We start from the raw sequence: 14,464 nt of genomic DNA, 5'->3' as shown, positions 1-14,464 counted from the left end.
TTAAATTGTATATTGATGGGAAACCCTGAAGAGAGGTCCTTTTCTCATGAGAGAAGGACAGAAGAAGTAAGACTGACTGAGCAGAATATCATGAAGTGGCCAAGGACAAAACTGGGGAAATATCTGATAATTATCCAATTCGTCAAAATATACTGCAATTCAAGAGCGTATATAAGTAGAACGTTTCAAGATTCGGGCTGTCCTCAGTGTCCACACTTGCAGATCCATGAGGCTCTACAAGCTTGGTATGCTGTATATGTACCATTTTCGAGAGTGGCAAACACATGATTTACATCCCTGGGTACCTAGACCAATATCTAGAAACCAATGCAAGTTCATAGATATATAAGGCTGACGATTGCGGAGCTTACCAGGGTTGGGATAAGTGTGAAAAAAAGTGACTGGACTCCTTCTGAGCCTCTTCAGATGACAACAACAAGCCACTAGATACCAAGTACGTTTCAAATTTGGTACGATGTTGGGCATTGTTGGCTCACTTCTAATACTCTGCAGTAAAGTTCAACTGATATGGCATTTCAACGATAGCGGAGGGGGGATGTAGAACTCCACTTTAGCGCAACATCCAACGTATCACAAAACTCATACCCCACGACGGCTCCACGTCATACATCTATTGCGAATTTGAGCTAGTTTGATGAGCCTTGATTGAGGAAAACATGAAGGCATATGACTTCCTAGACGCTCTTCAGAATCGTCTGCGTCGTGATATACCATGTCATAACGTGGTTGGCGGGAACACTTACTGCCCATTTCTACCATATCATCGTAAGCCTCTCTGCGTTCTGCCCTTCAATCTGCCTGGTCGTCTAATCTTGATAAGCGTCCAGAACAGGAAGAAATGCAGGGAGATGAACGAGGCTTGTTGGACAGGAAGCATTTCATGAACTCATGAAATTCTATTTTCAAGATTCTACCTTAAGTCACCTACCTACCCAGAACAGAATCTATCCACGCAATAGCAGGGCTCAGATGAACACCAGCGTAGAAGAACTTGAGGTTTTCTCTTACTCCAAACAATAAAATTTGGAGACGTTCAACCAAAATCCGAGGAATGTGCAAAGAATATCATGCCTGTATCAGCATACACCAAATCCTAAGCATCGAAATCGCACCTCGTGGAAACTTGAATGGTACCGCACTCCAAAAATGGTAGAAAGATTGCTTCCAAGACGGACGAAAGTTCAATATTGCAGAGTGTAGTATGATGTGGCTCTGCCGATGTCGCATATTCTTTTCGAAGTACAGGTAACGTTGGATTATAAATTAAATGTATTTTTGCTCACTAAAACTATCTACCAAGAAAGTGAGTAAAATGAAACTTTCCGCGGAATCTGTACCGGCCTAACAGGCAAACCCCTCCTTCTCGTTTTCCATACCTGAGACGTTACTCCTATCCCTTTGCCTAACAATCAACTCTCTGACCTCAGGAAGTCCCTCCCACCCTCTTCCATTTCCTCCAAATCTAACACTTTTCTCCATGACCTCTCTCCACCTTAGCCCAGGTGCCAACTTTCCAGTAATAGTATTCGGTCTTCTTACGTCCGCATTTGTCGGGACTGGTAATGCTCTTCCCAACAATGCTTCCATTGCTTGCATCGCAAAGCCTACTGCTTTTCTAGCATTTAAAGGAATACCGGTTTTGTCAAAGCTGTCAAAATGGGCTCCTGGGAATTCGGCTTGAAGGTCTGAGATGAGGGGAGTGTGGGACATGCCGCGACCATCAACAGTTATATCAGCTGCGTTAACAGCGTCACGACCGGGACCAAAAAGAAGAATTTGCTGGGCAATACTGGCGGAGGTGAAGCGTGTAATGGTAGATATTGTATCGGCGGGCGAACAACCTCGATAAGCGCACATGCCTATGATTTTGAAAGCCATGGCGTCACCATAAATTTCTCTAGCTGTGGTTTTCGGTGGTCGTGTACTGAGATATTCATCATTGGTAAGAAGTTGCTCGACAACTTCATGGCAGATTGTACCGTGTAGGAAAGAGGATTGGTCCTTTTGAGGGTCGAGGCCAAAGTGACGATAGGCTGCATCAATCATACAAGTGCCTGGCCCTGTATCCCAATCGTACATTGCGTCAATCCCGCCCTTTTTATCCGACGGGATGAAACATATAGTTGTGATGCCTCCAATCGTTATGCAAATCTGTAATCTGGTAGGATGGTGCAGCAAAAGCCCGACCAAGTACGCAAATAAAGGAGCACCTTGTCTGCCGACTGCTTGCTCTGCCGTTCGATAGTCGGAAACAGTTGTGACACCTGTTTTTGCAGATATCACAGCCCCTTCTCCTAGGCACATGTTCGATCGATGTTGTCCCCGTGGTGGGGCACCCGTTAAGGTAACGAGCTGTCCACCAGATCCAATTAGATCAATGTCATCCACTGAAATTCTATGCTTATGTGCGAATATATGAATAGCGTTCGCAAAAGTATGTCCCATTTCTGCGTCCATTTGCGACAACATACTTGGCGGAGCGGCGTCTTCTCGTAACATCGATAGGATCTCGGATCGAATCTTCGACGGCATGACGACTGAATCATACTAGGGAATATTAGCTTTTTTTTTGGTGGAACGAATGTTGCTATGTACCTGAATAAGATCCAAGTGCAGTGGTGCTTCTGGAGACTCTTGTGTATAACGACAGAGTGCAAAATCAATGTCATCCATAGCAGTGCCAGACGTGATACCAAGAACCAATAGATTCAATCCCACAGAATTTTGCACGCCATCATCTGAAGATGACGAGCTTGAGCTCTGGTAACCTCCATTTACTTTCGATTGTAAAGCCTCCAGATATCTATGCCCAACTTTTGTTCGAACTCGACCTTTTGGGGCCGGGATCAAACCATTCATAACCATGACCATGCCCACGACATCAGATCGAAATATTGGTTTGGGAACAGCCGCAGTCGGCTCTCAAATAGTATAGAGGGGATCAAGACCATATAAGTCTGCGAAGTAGTTGATCTGTGAAGAATGCACATCCAAAACAATCAAGGTGTTTTGAAGTACAAAAGTACCGGGAAAGGCATGGTTTCTGTAGTCGAGCGTTGCATTGATCTAGGAATAGAAATGTTGGTGAAACTTTTAAGGTTAGTGGACTCATCAATCAAATAGCAAATATGGTGCAAGCATGACGTGGGATAGATCTTCCTTGTGTCGTTAAAATTGGTGAGAGGGAGAAATGTTCCTCATATGGAAATGTTATGCGTGGGCGTGAGGCCAAGGCTATGAGATTATTCGCCTAAGGCAACCGGGTAGTGGAGAGTTGTCGCTGGTGAGCTCCAATGAGTACTCCCTGGTGGTGTTATTTAGGATGTGTTGTTCAACGGTATCAGACTCGTCAAGGTTACCACGATGCTCTGCTCTTCAAAAACAAAGATAGCTGCGCAATTTGCACTGAAGCTTGTTAAAGACGCAACAGTAGTTTGACAGAATGCTATCGCGTTTTGCTCTTAGATCTGCATAATGTGAGTGAATACACAAGGTAAAGATCGACGTCTGCAACGTATGGCGCCAATGGAGGTGGAAGTGTGTTAGATCTTCGAATGGGACATTATCTGGTTCTTCACTATTAATACACCCAGTAACGGTCGTGTTCCACTATATTGGGAATGAATACTTGACTCTTCTCGATGCTTTTCTTTCCTATATGGAGCGATTGGGTAGAGCAGTGGCTTTGAAGGCGCTGGGCATATTCTATTTTCGGTAGATAAAGCTATCCGGATTCAGATAAACAATCCCTTTTCCGAAGCTTATCTTCTAATAAGTGGGAGGAGTTCTGATGCAAGACAATATCATTGTCTTAAAACTCAGTTCGATGTAAGTCTTGTCATCGGCTGGTACATCGAGACATCGGTTTTGCTCGAGCATACAATGGGCACGAGGTCACTAGGAGAGAATTCAAAAATGTTCTTTGGGGATGATAAAGTTATCAAGCTCACCGGGAGGAAGTAAAAGCGGAGAAGCCAATTAGGCTTAGCTCAAATTATTCTGCCGCCCCGCATAGAAACATAGCATGGCATGCTCGCGGGTGACACGAAAAATGGTATATACAATATAATTAGAATATAAACTCCATTCAACTCATTCTTTTCAAAAATTAATAATAAAACAAATTAATTATAAAATAACTTTAGATTTCTATATATTATAAAATATTAATGAATAATAATATATTAGCTAATTATATTATATAAAAAAATCTAGATCAAAAGATATTATAGATTAAAAGTAATTTATCTTTTAAAAGTTATAAGATTATATATCTATTTTAAAAATTAAGATAAATTTTTAAATAATAATATTAAAACTTGAAAATATATTTAAATATCGAAATATTATTTTAAAAGTGTTAGTATTTTAATATTATTTGAAATAATTTATTAATATAATTATAAAGTTATTGAGTTTATTAATAATATTAGATTTTGATAGAGATTTTCTATCAAAATTCTTTTAAATTATCAATTTTCTAATATATATTAATCATTCAATTCAAAGTTATAATAAATAAATCTTATATATATTATAAATTACTTTTTAATCTTTCAAATATAGTTTTTTTTAAATATTTTAAATTCTAAATACAAATTATATTTAAATTCAAAATAAGTTTAATATTTAATAGATTATAATTTTTATTATAATAATCTCAAGATAATAAAAATTATATTATTAAAAAGCTTATATTCAAAATATTTTATGATATTTATTTTAAAATTTTATATTGATATATAATGGAGCTAGCTAGGGGCTAAATATATAGTCTAAAATCCCACCAAAATTTTGGTGGGGAAATATATTGTGTGTGCTACTTTTCGTGTCACCCGCGAGGCATGGTAGTAAAGGCTTCATTTCTCCAAAGTCTAATAATTGCTGAGTCTATTCATCAATTTATCATGGGACTTTTCAGCTCTTCGCAAGCTTCTCTGCCCCCTCCAAAGATTGGCATAGATGGTGCTCCCATAGCACCGGACCGAAGTCAAAGATCACAATGTTGGGAAGCAAGAGATGCATACTTCAAGTGCCTGGATAAAAATGAAATCATTGATAGCCTCGCGGAGAACACCAAAGCCGAAAAGTCTTGCGGAACAGAGGCGAGGATATTCGAACAAAATTGTGCAACTAGTTGGGTAAGTTTCCTTTTCGCCGCACAAAGATATTCGAACTGCTGTTACGGTATGGCTCATTACTGATTCTCGCCCCCCTTGTCAGGTTCAATACTTCAAAAAACGTAGAGTGATGGAATACCAGCGCGAACAAACATTGCAAAAGTTGAAGGCTGAAGGGGCGCAAGAGATGCCAGGAGTTATAGGGGCGGGAGCACCTGGTCAGAAACCATCATGACTCTTGATGGAACAAAATGTACAACAGTATATGGGAAGGAATAATTCGACGGTCTACGGCGTTTGCTAGGAAGTCTGCGTGAAGTGCCCTACGACCGAACAAAATTACAGTCATGAAAAGAGGGACATATTTCGAGGGCCCAGAAGATATTTCTTTAAGTCCAGGTTACAATCAAATGCTCACATTCACACACAGAATCTTCATCGTTGAATAACACGTACAGGAAATTGGATTTCGCTTCTGGCACTGGAAGATATTTACTCAAGATTCGAGAGAAAAAGTCGCTGTAATATACAAATCATAACTCGGACATTGAGTTCCAAAAAAATCGGGTCTCATATTGCCAATCACCAACTGAACTGACGTCGCGGATACATGCAACTTCGCTCCAGATAAACAAGTCCTCAAACTCAGGAAGTTCCAATCATCAAGGCCATATGCCAGCATCCTAACCCATCATTGAGCTCTTCCTCGCAATCTTTATGTGGATACGTCAAAATTCTCGTAACCTTCTTGTTCCCAAGTGGGTCATGAAAATCGGTCAACATATTTATGGTTGGTCTTCCATTGTCAGTACCCAAAAGAGTCAAAAATGCCTTCTCCTTCGCTGAATTATTGGCATCCATTGCCCAATCACCTGTGTCCGAATCAATATTCAGATTTTGGTTTTTATAGGCATCGGCAATCATTTTTCTGGATCCTGGGTTTGGCACATTTTTCTGTACAACTATCTTCAGGCCACCAACTTTAGTCCCGGCAATTGCTTGAAAGGATTGGTAGGTGATACTGGATGAGGCAAGTTTCTTTGGATCTGTAGGTCCACGGAAATCGTTCCTTGAGTCTACATCGTTGACTACTATGATCCCTTTATCTGCGTTATATCCACCCCAATTAACAATTGAACTTTGAGCATTCAGATTTTCTTCTGCACCAAACCAATCTTTTTGTTTTTCTATTAGCGATATAACAACATTTCTAAATTTGAATCTGAGATAAACATTTACAAGATTCAGAAATTTTGAGGGCCTTTAGCTTACGCATTTCAGTGAATGACGTATCACTCGGGATGTTTAGTTCTGGTTTTGCGAATGTTCCTTCGAGATCCTCGTACACCTTTCTTTCGTTTGTCACTGATACGCCTGGTTTGGCGCCTTCAATTTAAAAACCTGCAAGATTACATAGATCATAACCGTCAAAGACATTGGCAACTGACCCGTCACCTTTGGTTGGTGATAAATCAGTATTGATTCAAGACAAAGTTGATTTAAATCAAACTTTTGTGAACGGATCTAGGGAATGTGGTTAAATGAGGAGATGCACAACTCACCAGGTACTGGATCCGTTCCTGCAGGTTGTACTGTCTTGCTAACTGCCTTTTTGGTTATTGCATCTTTGAGGTTGTTCTGGACAGTATCGCCACGTGTTTTGTATTGAGTCGGCGTCAGAATCACATCAGGAGCATCATTCGACGTAGTTGTCGCTGGATCTACCGTTGTCGGAGTATCCGGCTTAGCGGGACTATTTGGTTCGGTTATAGGTTTGGGTTTGGGCTCTGGCTTCACAGTGATGGGCCGCCCACCGGGGATGCGTGGGAAAAGATCTCCCCGATGGGAATTGGTTCTGTCGTCTAGAAATTTGTTTTTATCAACGGGATGTTTGAGATCAAGTGATTAAGAGAAAACGAAATGGTGTGAGCAACTGATCCAGATTCAAGCTTTTGATTTCCTAGAATGCTATAGATGCTCGGGAATGTTTTGATCGTTTGCAAAGATCATTCATTCGCAATGAATTATCGAAGGAAGAAGTGCACCAAATGTATCCTTCAACTGGGCCGCAATGCGGATAATTGGACACTCTATACCACGGATTGAAGGAACGTACATATACAATCTGAAGTAGAACAAATCGATGCTAACTCATTGGCTCGAGGCAAGGCTCGAGCAGCCACATTGTGGAGTCCAAATGCTACAAAGAGAGCAAGGAATTTCTGAGGAGAGAGAAGCATTTTGAATATAGTGAATAGCCCAAGGAAGTTGTCTCAAAATCTTGAGTTATAATGGAATGAACGTAGGACAATGAGGTGGTATAAAGAGTAAAGAAAATGATTTAGTATGAACAGCAAGGAAAAAGATCTTATTTGATTGATATATATATAATATATATATATATATATATATTGCTGCTCAGATAAATAGAAATAGGATCTCTAACAGCAGTTCTCCCCCCTTTTTTGGAAGCCCCGAAGATATCTCCATCTCAACACAGTCTCCACAAAGGAATGGTTTAAATTGCCAGGAGGAGTGGCAATCGCCCCTTTAGACCCTGCAATTAACAGCTGTCGCCCCCAATCCGTGTATATATTAGGTTCCTTCTGAGATACCTGTGTGAGGCACAGCATTACACCTATCTGCTCTCGTCGGCTCTACTTTTGGGTTGGGCGACTATTTGAACGTTATCATAGGGAGCCTTGGAGACTTGTGTTTCGATTGGTAGTAAGATTTGATGCAAGTTACATGCCAATATTAGTGAGGTGGTCAAATGATTGTTTGTCGTTCAATTTGGTGAGCTCTCATAATAAGCACATGCAGTTGTTGACAGCCAAGCAGCTCTAGATCAGGTATATCAAGATCTGAGTGTAGAGATTTATATTAGGAAATTGTGCCTTAACAGTTAAATTACTTTTCTCTGGCATTACGAACCATCCAAGCATAATAGAATCAAAACATGACGTCTATAACATGAAGATTAAATTTTTTTTTTTTTTTTTCCAAAACAACGACGTTCTGGCGTCCTCCCTCATTCATCAAACTAGACAAGACATAGCCCATAATATGATCACGAGTTCCCAACTCCAAAATTTGCTCATGATTTCAGATACACCGGTAGAAGCTTGAGGAGCATCCGTCACTTCACCATATTTTGTCTCTATAACTTTCAAACAACTCAAGTGAGATTCCGCGCTTGTATTGACTGTGCCACTCGTATCATAGAACACAGTAAGAATTGGTGTGATGCCAAGCAATAATCGTGTTACAACTCCATAATCAATTGCGCCAGTATATCGGGTACTTTAAACAAGAGATAGATTGTAATCCTTACCCGTGGTTGCAGTACAATTTTGAGAGCTCTGAGAAAACTTCGCTGCACTTGAACCAATTAGTTCTGTGAAGGGTTTAGTTAACATTCTTTTCACCATTACGGATTCAATGCATTGTTTACGTGCCTCGAACGATGATAGTACCCCAATCATGAGATGCTACTGCATCACGAGAAGCCGGGGCTTGAGATTTCAATGCAGATTGTAGCTCAACGCAAACATTCAACTCAGTTTCAGTTTTTTTGGAGTCCTTCATCAATGACAAAATTTGGGATTGCGATTGGGATAACAGATCATTGACACACAAGCTGGAAAGAGCATCCTGGCAACTTCCCACAGTTGTGCTTCGATCGACTCCGGGAAACGACAAGTCTGCGGAAATTCCATCGAAAAAGAGAGCGCATCCACGCAATGATGAGGTCAAATTTACGACGCTTGAAGGAGTGCCGAGGAAATAGTTACGATCCCATAATGCGCGAGAACTGTTTGCTGGATCGATAATTTCTTGAATCCCAAGAGTCCAAGTGAATGGAGAAATATCGAGTGATGTGTTGAATGATATGATGCCAAGTTCGGAGAGAGTGGTATTGCCCACTGTGCAGTGGGCCTGACGATAGGTAGTAGGGCAGCTCACTGCATCGCAGCCGACGAGATCTTGAGCATTCACAATGGAGATAATGAACCCACTGATAGATATGTATGGAATTATTGATCTGGTCTTGTGATGCCGCATATTTTGTTGTAAAATAAATTTGTGATAAAGTTGGAATCTTGTTGGCATGTAAAGTTTATTGGAAAACGTCAGTAATTGTCTCTGAGGTATTTGTGGTTTGAAACAGAAAAAACCCCAACACACTTACATTTATGATAATTTTGAGACTGTTAAAGCAAAGCAATAAACACAGAGAATGGGATGGATGCAAATGAGTCTTGAAAAGACATGGAGAGGAAGACGCCCAACGCTAGAGGAAAAGCTCGACTCTGTTTGAGTCCTAACTATCCTTACCACCCAATTAAAGGAATGCCTGCTACAGACACAAAAAACAAATGTTCGGATTGAACGTTCGAATTGGATTCGACATAGTGAGGTCTAATTTCAGCTTCCTCGGCCCCCAAATTACAATGTTCAGATACGATGACTATGAATGAAGTACCATTGCAGTATCGACGCTGGTAAAACTTTTTTGAGGCCAACTTGAGGCGGCGCAGAAAGTCCTTTCGTGTAATCAAATACAAAACTAGCCACAGCTCTGCATTTCCAAGACCGCTACACCGTTACAGATCTCTATATGCGGCTACTTGGTTCCATTTCTTACCACACACTACGATCCCAGGTAGGGAATGGTAGTACAGATATTTCCTTATTTTTCCCTTCATACGGAAATATGCATAATGTAACCGCTGTTCCGAATGCAAATCGGATCGGAAAATATGAGCCTCGCTATCTTTTCCTAACCTTTCATGATTAGATGTTTCGAAATTTTCGGACAATTATCTCGTCTTCTTTTTTTGTCCTGAAGGCAATTTAGATTGAATCCTTCGAGGCTAATGAAGTGACTGGAATATCTTCCATTGTTTGGATACGCAGTAGTACGGATGAATATAGCTTGGGGGATCAGAGGTATAAAGTTATACTACTTGTACCCGATAATTCTCAGGAGCATCATCTGAACACTCATTATAGATATCCAACACATTCATTTTTCCATCAAAAGATCAACAAACTTCAGAAGAGGTAGCAACATTCTCTTAGTCCCATTTCACCTTCCTTTTTTGACCTAAATTAATTGCAATTCTATTTCCTTCTTCGAGAGATCTCTCAGAAACATATTCCTCCAACATGGCTCAAGTTATTGGACTCCTTTTGGGCGCCATTACCATGATTCCTATGCTCGAATCGTTCATCCCCGACAAAACCGCCCAAACAACCACCGTTCGTATCGGTGCTGGAACATCTACAGACAGTAAAGCTAGTACATCTGGCAACACCCCCGGGGTCCGATTATTTGACGTGGTAGGCCGATCTATCGCACAAAAACCTGGAAGCAGCAATAGAATCGTCGATGGGAGTTTCTCAGATATCAAGCTTGTGGCACCTGATAGTGTTGGTGGGCGTCAAGGACAATACTTATCGGTTGTGTCGGGTGGTAATGATGCGTTGTGTATTTCATACATTGCCGTCACTTGGCCAGATGGAGGTCAGCAGACATGGACGGGAGACATTGGAGTTCAATGTGGCGGAGATTGGTATGAATCGCAGACGATCATGGATCCATCGACCAACTACATGCCAAAGTGTATGTGGATTGACAGCGATGGCAGTAATGGTATCAAGACGAAAGGAATGGGTATACATATTACTGACTTTACGCCTTCCGACGATCGCGCAGCTCAATATCAGAAAGATCCGCCGAGTATGTGTGGCAGCCAACCGCGATTTTGGTTGTATGATAATATTGATATGAAGACGTGCATGCCATACTTCGACCCTCCACTTCAATACACAACTGGTCTTACAGACATGGACAGATCAAAGGTAGTCGGTGTTCAAGGCAGCAAAACATGCACGAACAAAAAAGTGCGTCGAGGTGGTACTCAGGCTGTTTCCGCAAGACGACTAGAACTTCCCAGTATCAATAACACTACAAGTGTCAACAACATCGGCAATAAATTAAGTTCATTTCTGGGGAAATTGATCACCAGCAACAGCACATCGCATAGTGCGATTCGACTCTGTGATTCCGAAACATCTCTGGGACCAGACTTTGTCGCGCATCACGAGAACACGTACTGCGATATGATGAACAAGCAGAGCTATCCTCTCTGCGGTCGCGACAACTCTACCATTTCGACGGACTGTTTTGATATTATGAGCAAGACGTTGGTGCCGTCTGAAGGCTTAAAAAGAAGAGATACTCCCTTACCCACAAAGAAGTATCATACCGTTACTCATTGGTAGAAACTTCGAATCGGGTCCTTGCGCTTTTAAGCTTTCATTTTCCATTTCCGTTGCTCTCTCCCTTCCGAGGTCCTTTCCGGTATTCATTTGTTCTTTGGGGTCCAGTCTGTTTTCTACTCGGTCTTATTCAATTGTGCAGGCAGCACACTATCCATTGTCTTACATACCTAGGTACCTAATCGTATCCAGAATCTCTGAACAAGGACTATGCTCTTCTAGGATGTAATAAACATTTTTCTTCATTTCGATCTCGATCTCTTGACTTTTGAAGTACTGTGAAACTTTTTATTGCAATGAAGCTTTCACAAGATAGAATGATCCTCCACTCCCCTTCAACTGGCATAAACTCGTAAACCTACCTAGGTACGTACTCTTACATAATTGCTAGCTAGATAGTGTAAACCAAGAAGAATTGATGACTACGATTGTTTAGTATCTGCCCTGTGTATACCAAAGCTGGTGGTATGGTTGTTTTGCATTTCTACGAGGATATCGGCCACTCGTAAAATCGTTTCTGACAGTCGAGCCAAGGGGAAATTGCTCTTCATCCAACGGATCAATCCTTTCACTGCTGACACTGAAAAGATACTCTAGAATATGTGGCCACCCGCATTTCATTGCATGAAGGATTGGAGAAGTGCTGTAGTTGATACGTTTAACATCTGTGAGGGTCTCGACAGGGCAGCCGGCTTCTACCAGGAGACGCAGAGATAGGAGATCTCCCTCTCCAATAGCATATGATAAAGCCGTTCTATTGATGTATTTATCGGAATGCACCGCATTCTTCAACAGTAGGCTCATGATATGATGCTGGTGCCGAGTTGATGCTATGTCAATCAGTGAAGCGTTGTATCTTCTGTCTTTTGCTAACGAAACACCGTGATTCAAAAGAACATGAACGACATCTTCATGGCCCTTGGAAACGGCATAACCTATCGCATCCAGATTGTTGTAACGTACACGCATGCCGAAGGCATAGCCATCTGGATTTGCGCCATTTTCAAGTAGCAGCTGAACAACTTTCGAGCGGCCCTTATAAGCGGCGCAGTGAATGGGCGACCAATTCGGCATAGTTTTCCAAGTAGCAGATACCCGAAAATTGACATCTACCCCACTTGAAATCATCAACTGTATCAATTCTTCTTTTCCCCAATATATACTTTGGATGAGCATCTCCTCTCGGATATTTGATGGTAGGTCCGAAGGTAGTGATTCTAAAAATAACTCGGCGAGAATAGAAACCACAGCGATGCTCCCACTTCTAGCTGCTGCGCGAAAAACTTCCTGGATTTCCTCTTCTGGAAATGGTAATACGGCATTGTAACGTGGCTTGGTGAGAACTTTTACAGCTTCGAGATGGCCATTCAATGCTGCTATTCGTAAAGGGCTCCCGAAAGTGCAAATGAAATTCTGCAGGCGGATTGCGAATCCCTTTGGCTCGTGATTTAGATATGGCCGAATTGAACTCAAATCTGCACCGCACTCAAGCAGAATTTCAATAATTTCGGTTCTTCCATAACGTGCGGCAAGATGTAAAGGTCGTCCAAAATATCTGTTGTCTGAATCGGCATCAGCGTTACAATTTTCAAGTAGCTCTCGTACAACGAAAGCATCTCCAGCAACAATAGCTACACTGAGAGTAGTTTGGATGTCTAGCCTTGCTTCGTCATCTTCACCGATGGCAGCGTTACGAAATTGTAATCTCCTTCGACCACATGCACCTGGATCTCGGTCATCGTACAAGCCCCACTTCAAGCGTTCTTCTATCGCATAGCAAACTTGGATCTCGAAAGCTATTTGTTTGTCTTTTGTCTGAATGTTGCTACTACGCATCTTCACAGATTGGATAGCACAATAGACAGGAGAAAGTATTATGTGGTGGGGATTGTATTTGATTTCTAGATGAATGAAGAGATGTGCGATGCCGGGCAATTTGCTGTCATGATATTGGAGACATTTTGCAAGAGCATCGTCGACTGGGCCTTTTGAGTCTGCCATATAGTCGAGGCATAAAGCCTTCGTGATTATTGTATTGAAGAGTCCTGACAGTAGATTAATATTATGGAAATATCATGGGTAAGACATGAACAAGACATACTGCAAAGAACTCGTAAATTCATGATCTTCCACACTCCAATAGTTACCAGTATCTGATCAAACATGACTGCTAAAATGTCGACGGGTAGGTCGACGAGATCTTTTGTGGGTACAGCCATGATGTACTGTTTTCGATGGTCGCAATTAATTCAAAGCTAACGGTGCTGATAGCGACGCTTGAGGATACTAGTATGGTCTACAACAATCCGCCAGATTGCACTTGATCTTTTGCACAATGGAAAGGATTGTTGTTGAAGTTCAAGATTCTGGACGTAGGTAGCACCACTACATAAGGGTTGGTGTGTTGTTGAAGTGTGGCTCAGCCGCATAACGGCCATCGGATCTATCCAGCCCGAAATCGAGGACATAAAAAAACAACTCGACATTCACTTCAAATGTATAGCAAAGTTTCATTGCTTCATACTTAACCAGACAAAGACAACTAGTCTTACTAGCCAGATAAATATGGTGTGACACAGCTTCGAACTTGAAGAGTTTGTAGTTTAATGGCAAGCTGAAGAATCGTCATCTTGACTTTCCCTATGCTCGCCCACCATGCTCTCGTCTGTTTGGTTAGACCACGTCTTGTTTTAGATCATTCGAATTTCTGAGGGTCAAAAAGATATGTGTACTTGGCTCCCCATATTGAGTGACTGCAGAAAATTGAAAACTGGATGTTCCTTGAAAGAAATTGCAACCTGGGGGTATTCTGGAGACAGGTTAAAAAGAGTGTACACTGTACATGCCTTGAGGTAAGTTCAGAACGAAAAGCCAACTATGAACAGAGCATTTGATCGCAATTGGAATCGATGTGACACTCCTGGGGCTCGTGATGAATTGTCTGGAAAGATCGAAGCAATAACTATAGCCGGCTGGTGCAGCAGTTATGATAGCCAGTCTTCACTCCTCGGTTCATGGAAGAAGATCTGTTACCT

At 41.5% G+C, this 14,464-nt stretch overlaps 6 protein-coding genes across 6 annotated transcripts; 2 read left to right on the top strand and 4 right to left on the bottom strand.

Annotated features, from left to right (window-relative positions):
- Positions 1-1,226: 1,226 nt before the first annotated feature.
- On the bottom strand, positions 1,227-3,925 carry EAE98_003043 (uncharacterized protein). Its single transcript, XM_038950663.1, has 2 exons — positions 2,617-3,925; positions 1,227-2,568 (listed from the first exon to the last, which is right to left on the bottom strand). The coding sequence occupies exons 1-2, from the start codon at positions 2,890-2,892 to the stop codon at positions 1,363-1,365; spliced, it is 1,482 nt and encodes a 493-aa protein (XP_038813192.1). The 5' UTR covers positions 2,893-3,925; the 3' UTR covers positions 1,227-1,362.
- A 1,003-nt stretch (positions 3,926-4,928) lies between these two features.
- Positions 4,929-5,376, top strand: EAE98_003042 (uncharacterized protein; the record flags this gene model as incomplete). Its single annotated transcript, XM_038950662.1, has 2 exons — positions 4,929-5,162; positions 5,245-5,376. 2 exons carry the CDS (start codon positions 4,929-4,931, stop codon positions 5,374-5,376), a joined length of 366 nt encoding a protein of 121 aa, XP_038813191.1.
- A 410-nt stretch (positions 5,377-5,786) lies between these two features.
- EAE98_003041 (uncharacterized protein) lies at positions 5,787-7,381 on the bottom strand (the record flags this gene model as incomplete). Its single annotated transcript, XM_038950661.1, is given in 5 exon segments — positions 5,787-6,316; positions 6,414-6,527; positions 6,543-6,596; positions 6,704-7,003; positions 7,258-7,381. 5 exon segments carry the CDS (start codon positions 7,379-7,381, stop codon positions 5,787-5,789), a joined length of 1,122 nt encoding a protein of 373 aa, XP_038813190.1.
- A 1,210-nt stretch (positions 7,382-8,591) lies between these two features.
- On the bottom strand, positions 8,592-9,206 carry EAE98_003040 (uncharacterized protein; the record flags this gene model as incomplete). The annotated part of the gene is made up of 1 exon (XM_038950660.1): positions 8,592-9,206. One exon carries the CDS (start codon positions 9,204-9,206, stop codon positions 8,592-8,594), a length of 615 nt encoding a protein of 204 aa, XP_038813189.1.
- Positions 9,207-10,313: 1,107 nt separating this feature from the next.
- On the top strand, positions 10,314-11,432 carry EAE98_003039 (uncharacterized protein; the record flags this gene model as incomplete). The annotated part of the gene is made up of 1 exon (XM_038950659.1): positions 10,314-11,432. One exon carries the CDS (start codon positions 10,314-10,316, stop codon positions 11,430-11,432), a length of 1,119 nt encoding a protein of 372 aa, XP_038813188.1.
- Positions 11,433-11,861: 429 nt separating this feature from the next.
- EAE98_003038 (uncharacterized protein) lies at positions 11,862-14,027 on the bottom strand (the record flags this gene model as incomplete). The annotated part of the gene is made up of 2 exons (XM_038950658.1): positions 13,531-14,027; positions 11,862-13,474 (listed from the first exon to the last, which is right to left on the bottom strand). The coding sequence occupies exons 1-2, from the start codon at positions 13,646-13,648 to the stop codon at positions 11,862-11,864; spliced, it is 1,731 nt and encodes a 576-aa protein (XP_038813187.1). The 5' UTR covers positions 13,649-14,027.
- Between the last annotated feature and the right edge of the window lie 437 nt (positions 14,028-14,464).

This window comes from Botrytis deweyae (assembly GCF_014898535.1).
Source record: "Botrytis deweyae strain B1 chromosome Unknown BDEW_005, whole genome shotgun sequence".
NCBI classification, from domain to species: Eukaryota; Fungi; Ascomycota; class Leotiomycetes; order Helotiales; family Sclerotiniaceae; genus Botrytis; species Botrytis deweyae.
This window is presented reverse-complemented; position numbering and strand designations above follow the sequence as displayed.

What these genes read in the sequence shown, in the direction of transcription:
- EAE98_003043 (XM_038950663.1), bottom strand. Translation starts at nt 2,892, where the DNA reads ATGGTCATGGTTATGAATGGTTTGATCCCGGCCCCAAAAGGTCGAGTT. An exon ending in TGCACTTGGATCTTATTCAG is followed by an intron (nt 2,569 to 2,616) that starts GTACATAGCAAC and finishes AATATTCCCTAG; the next exon opens with TATGATTCAGTCGTCATGCC.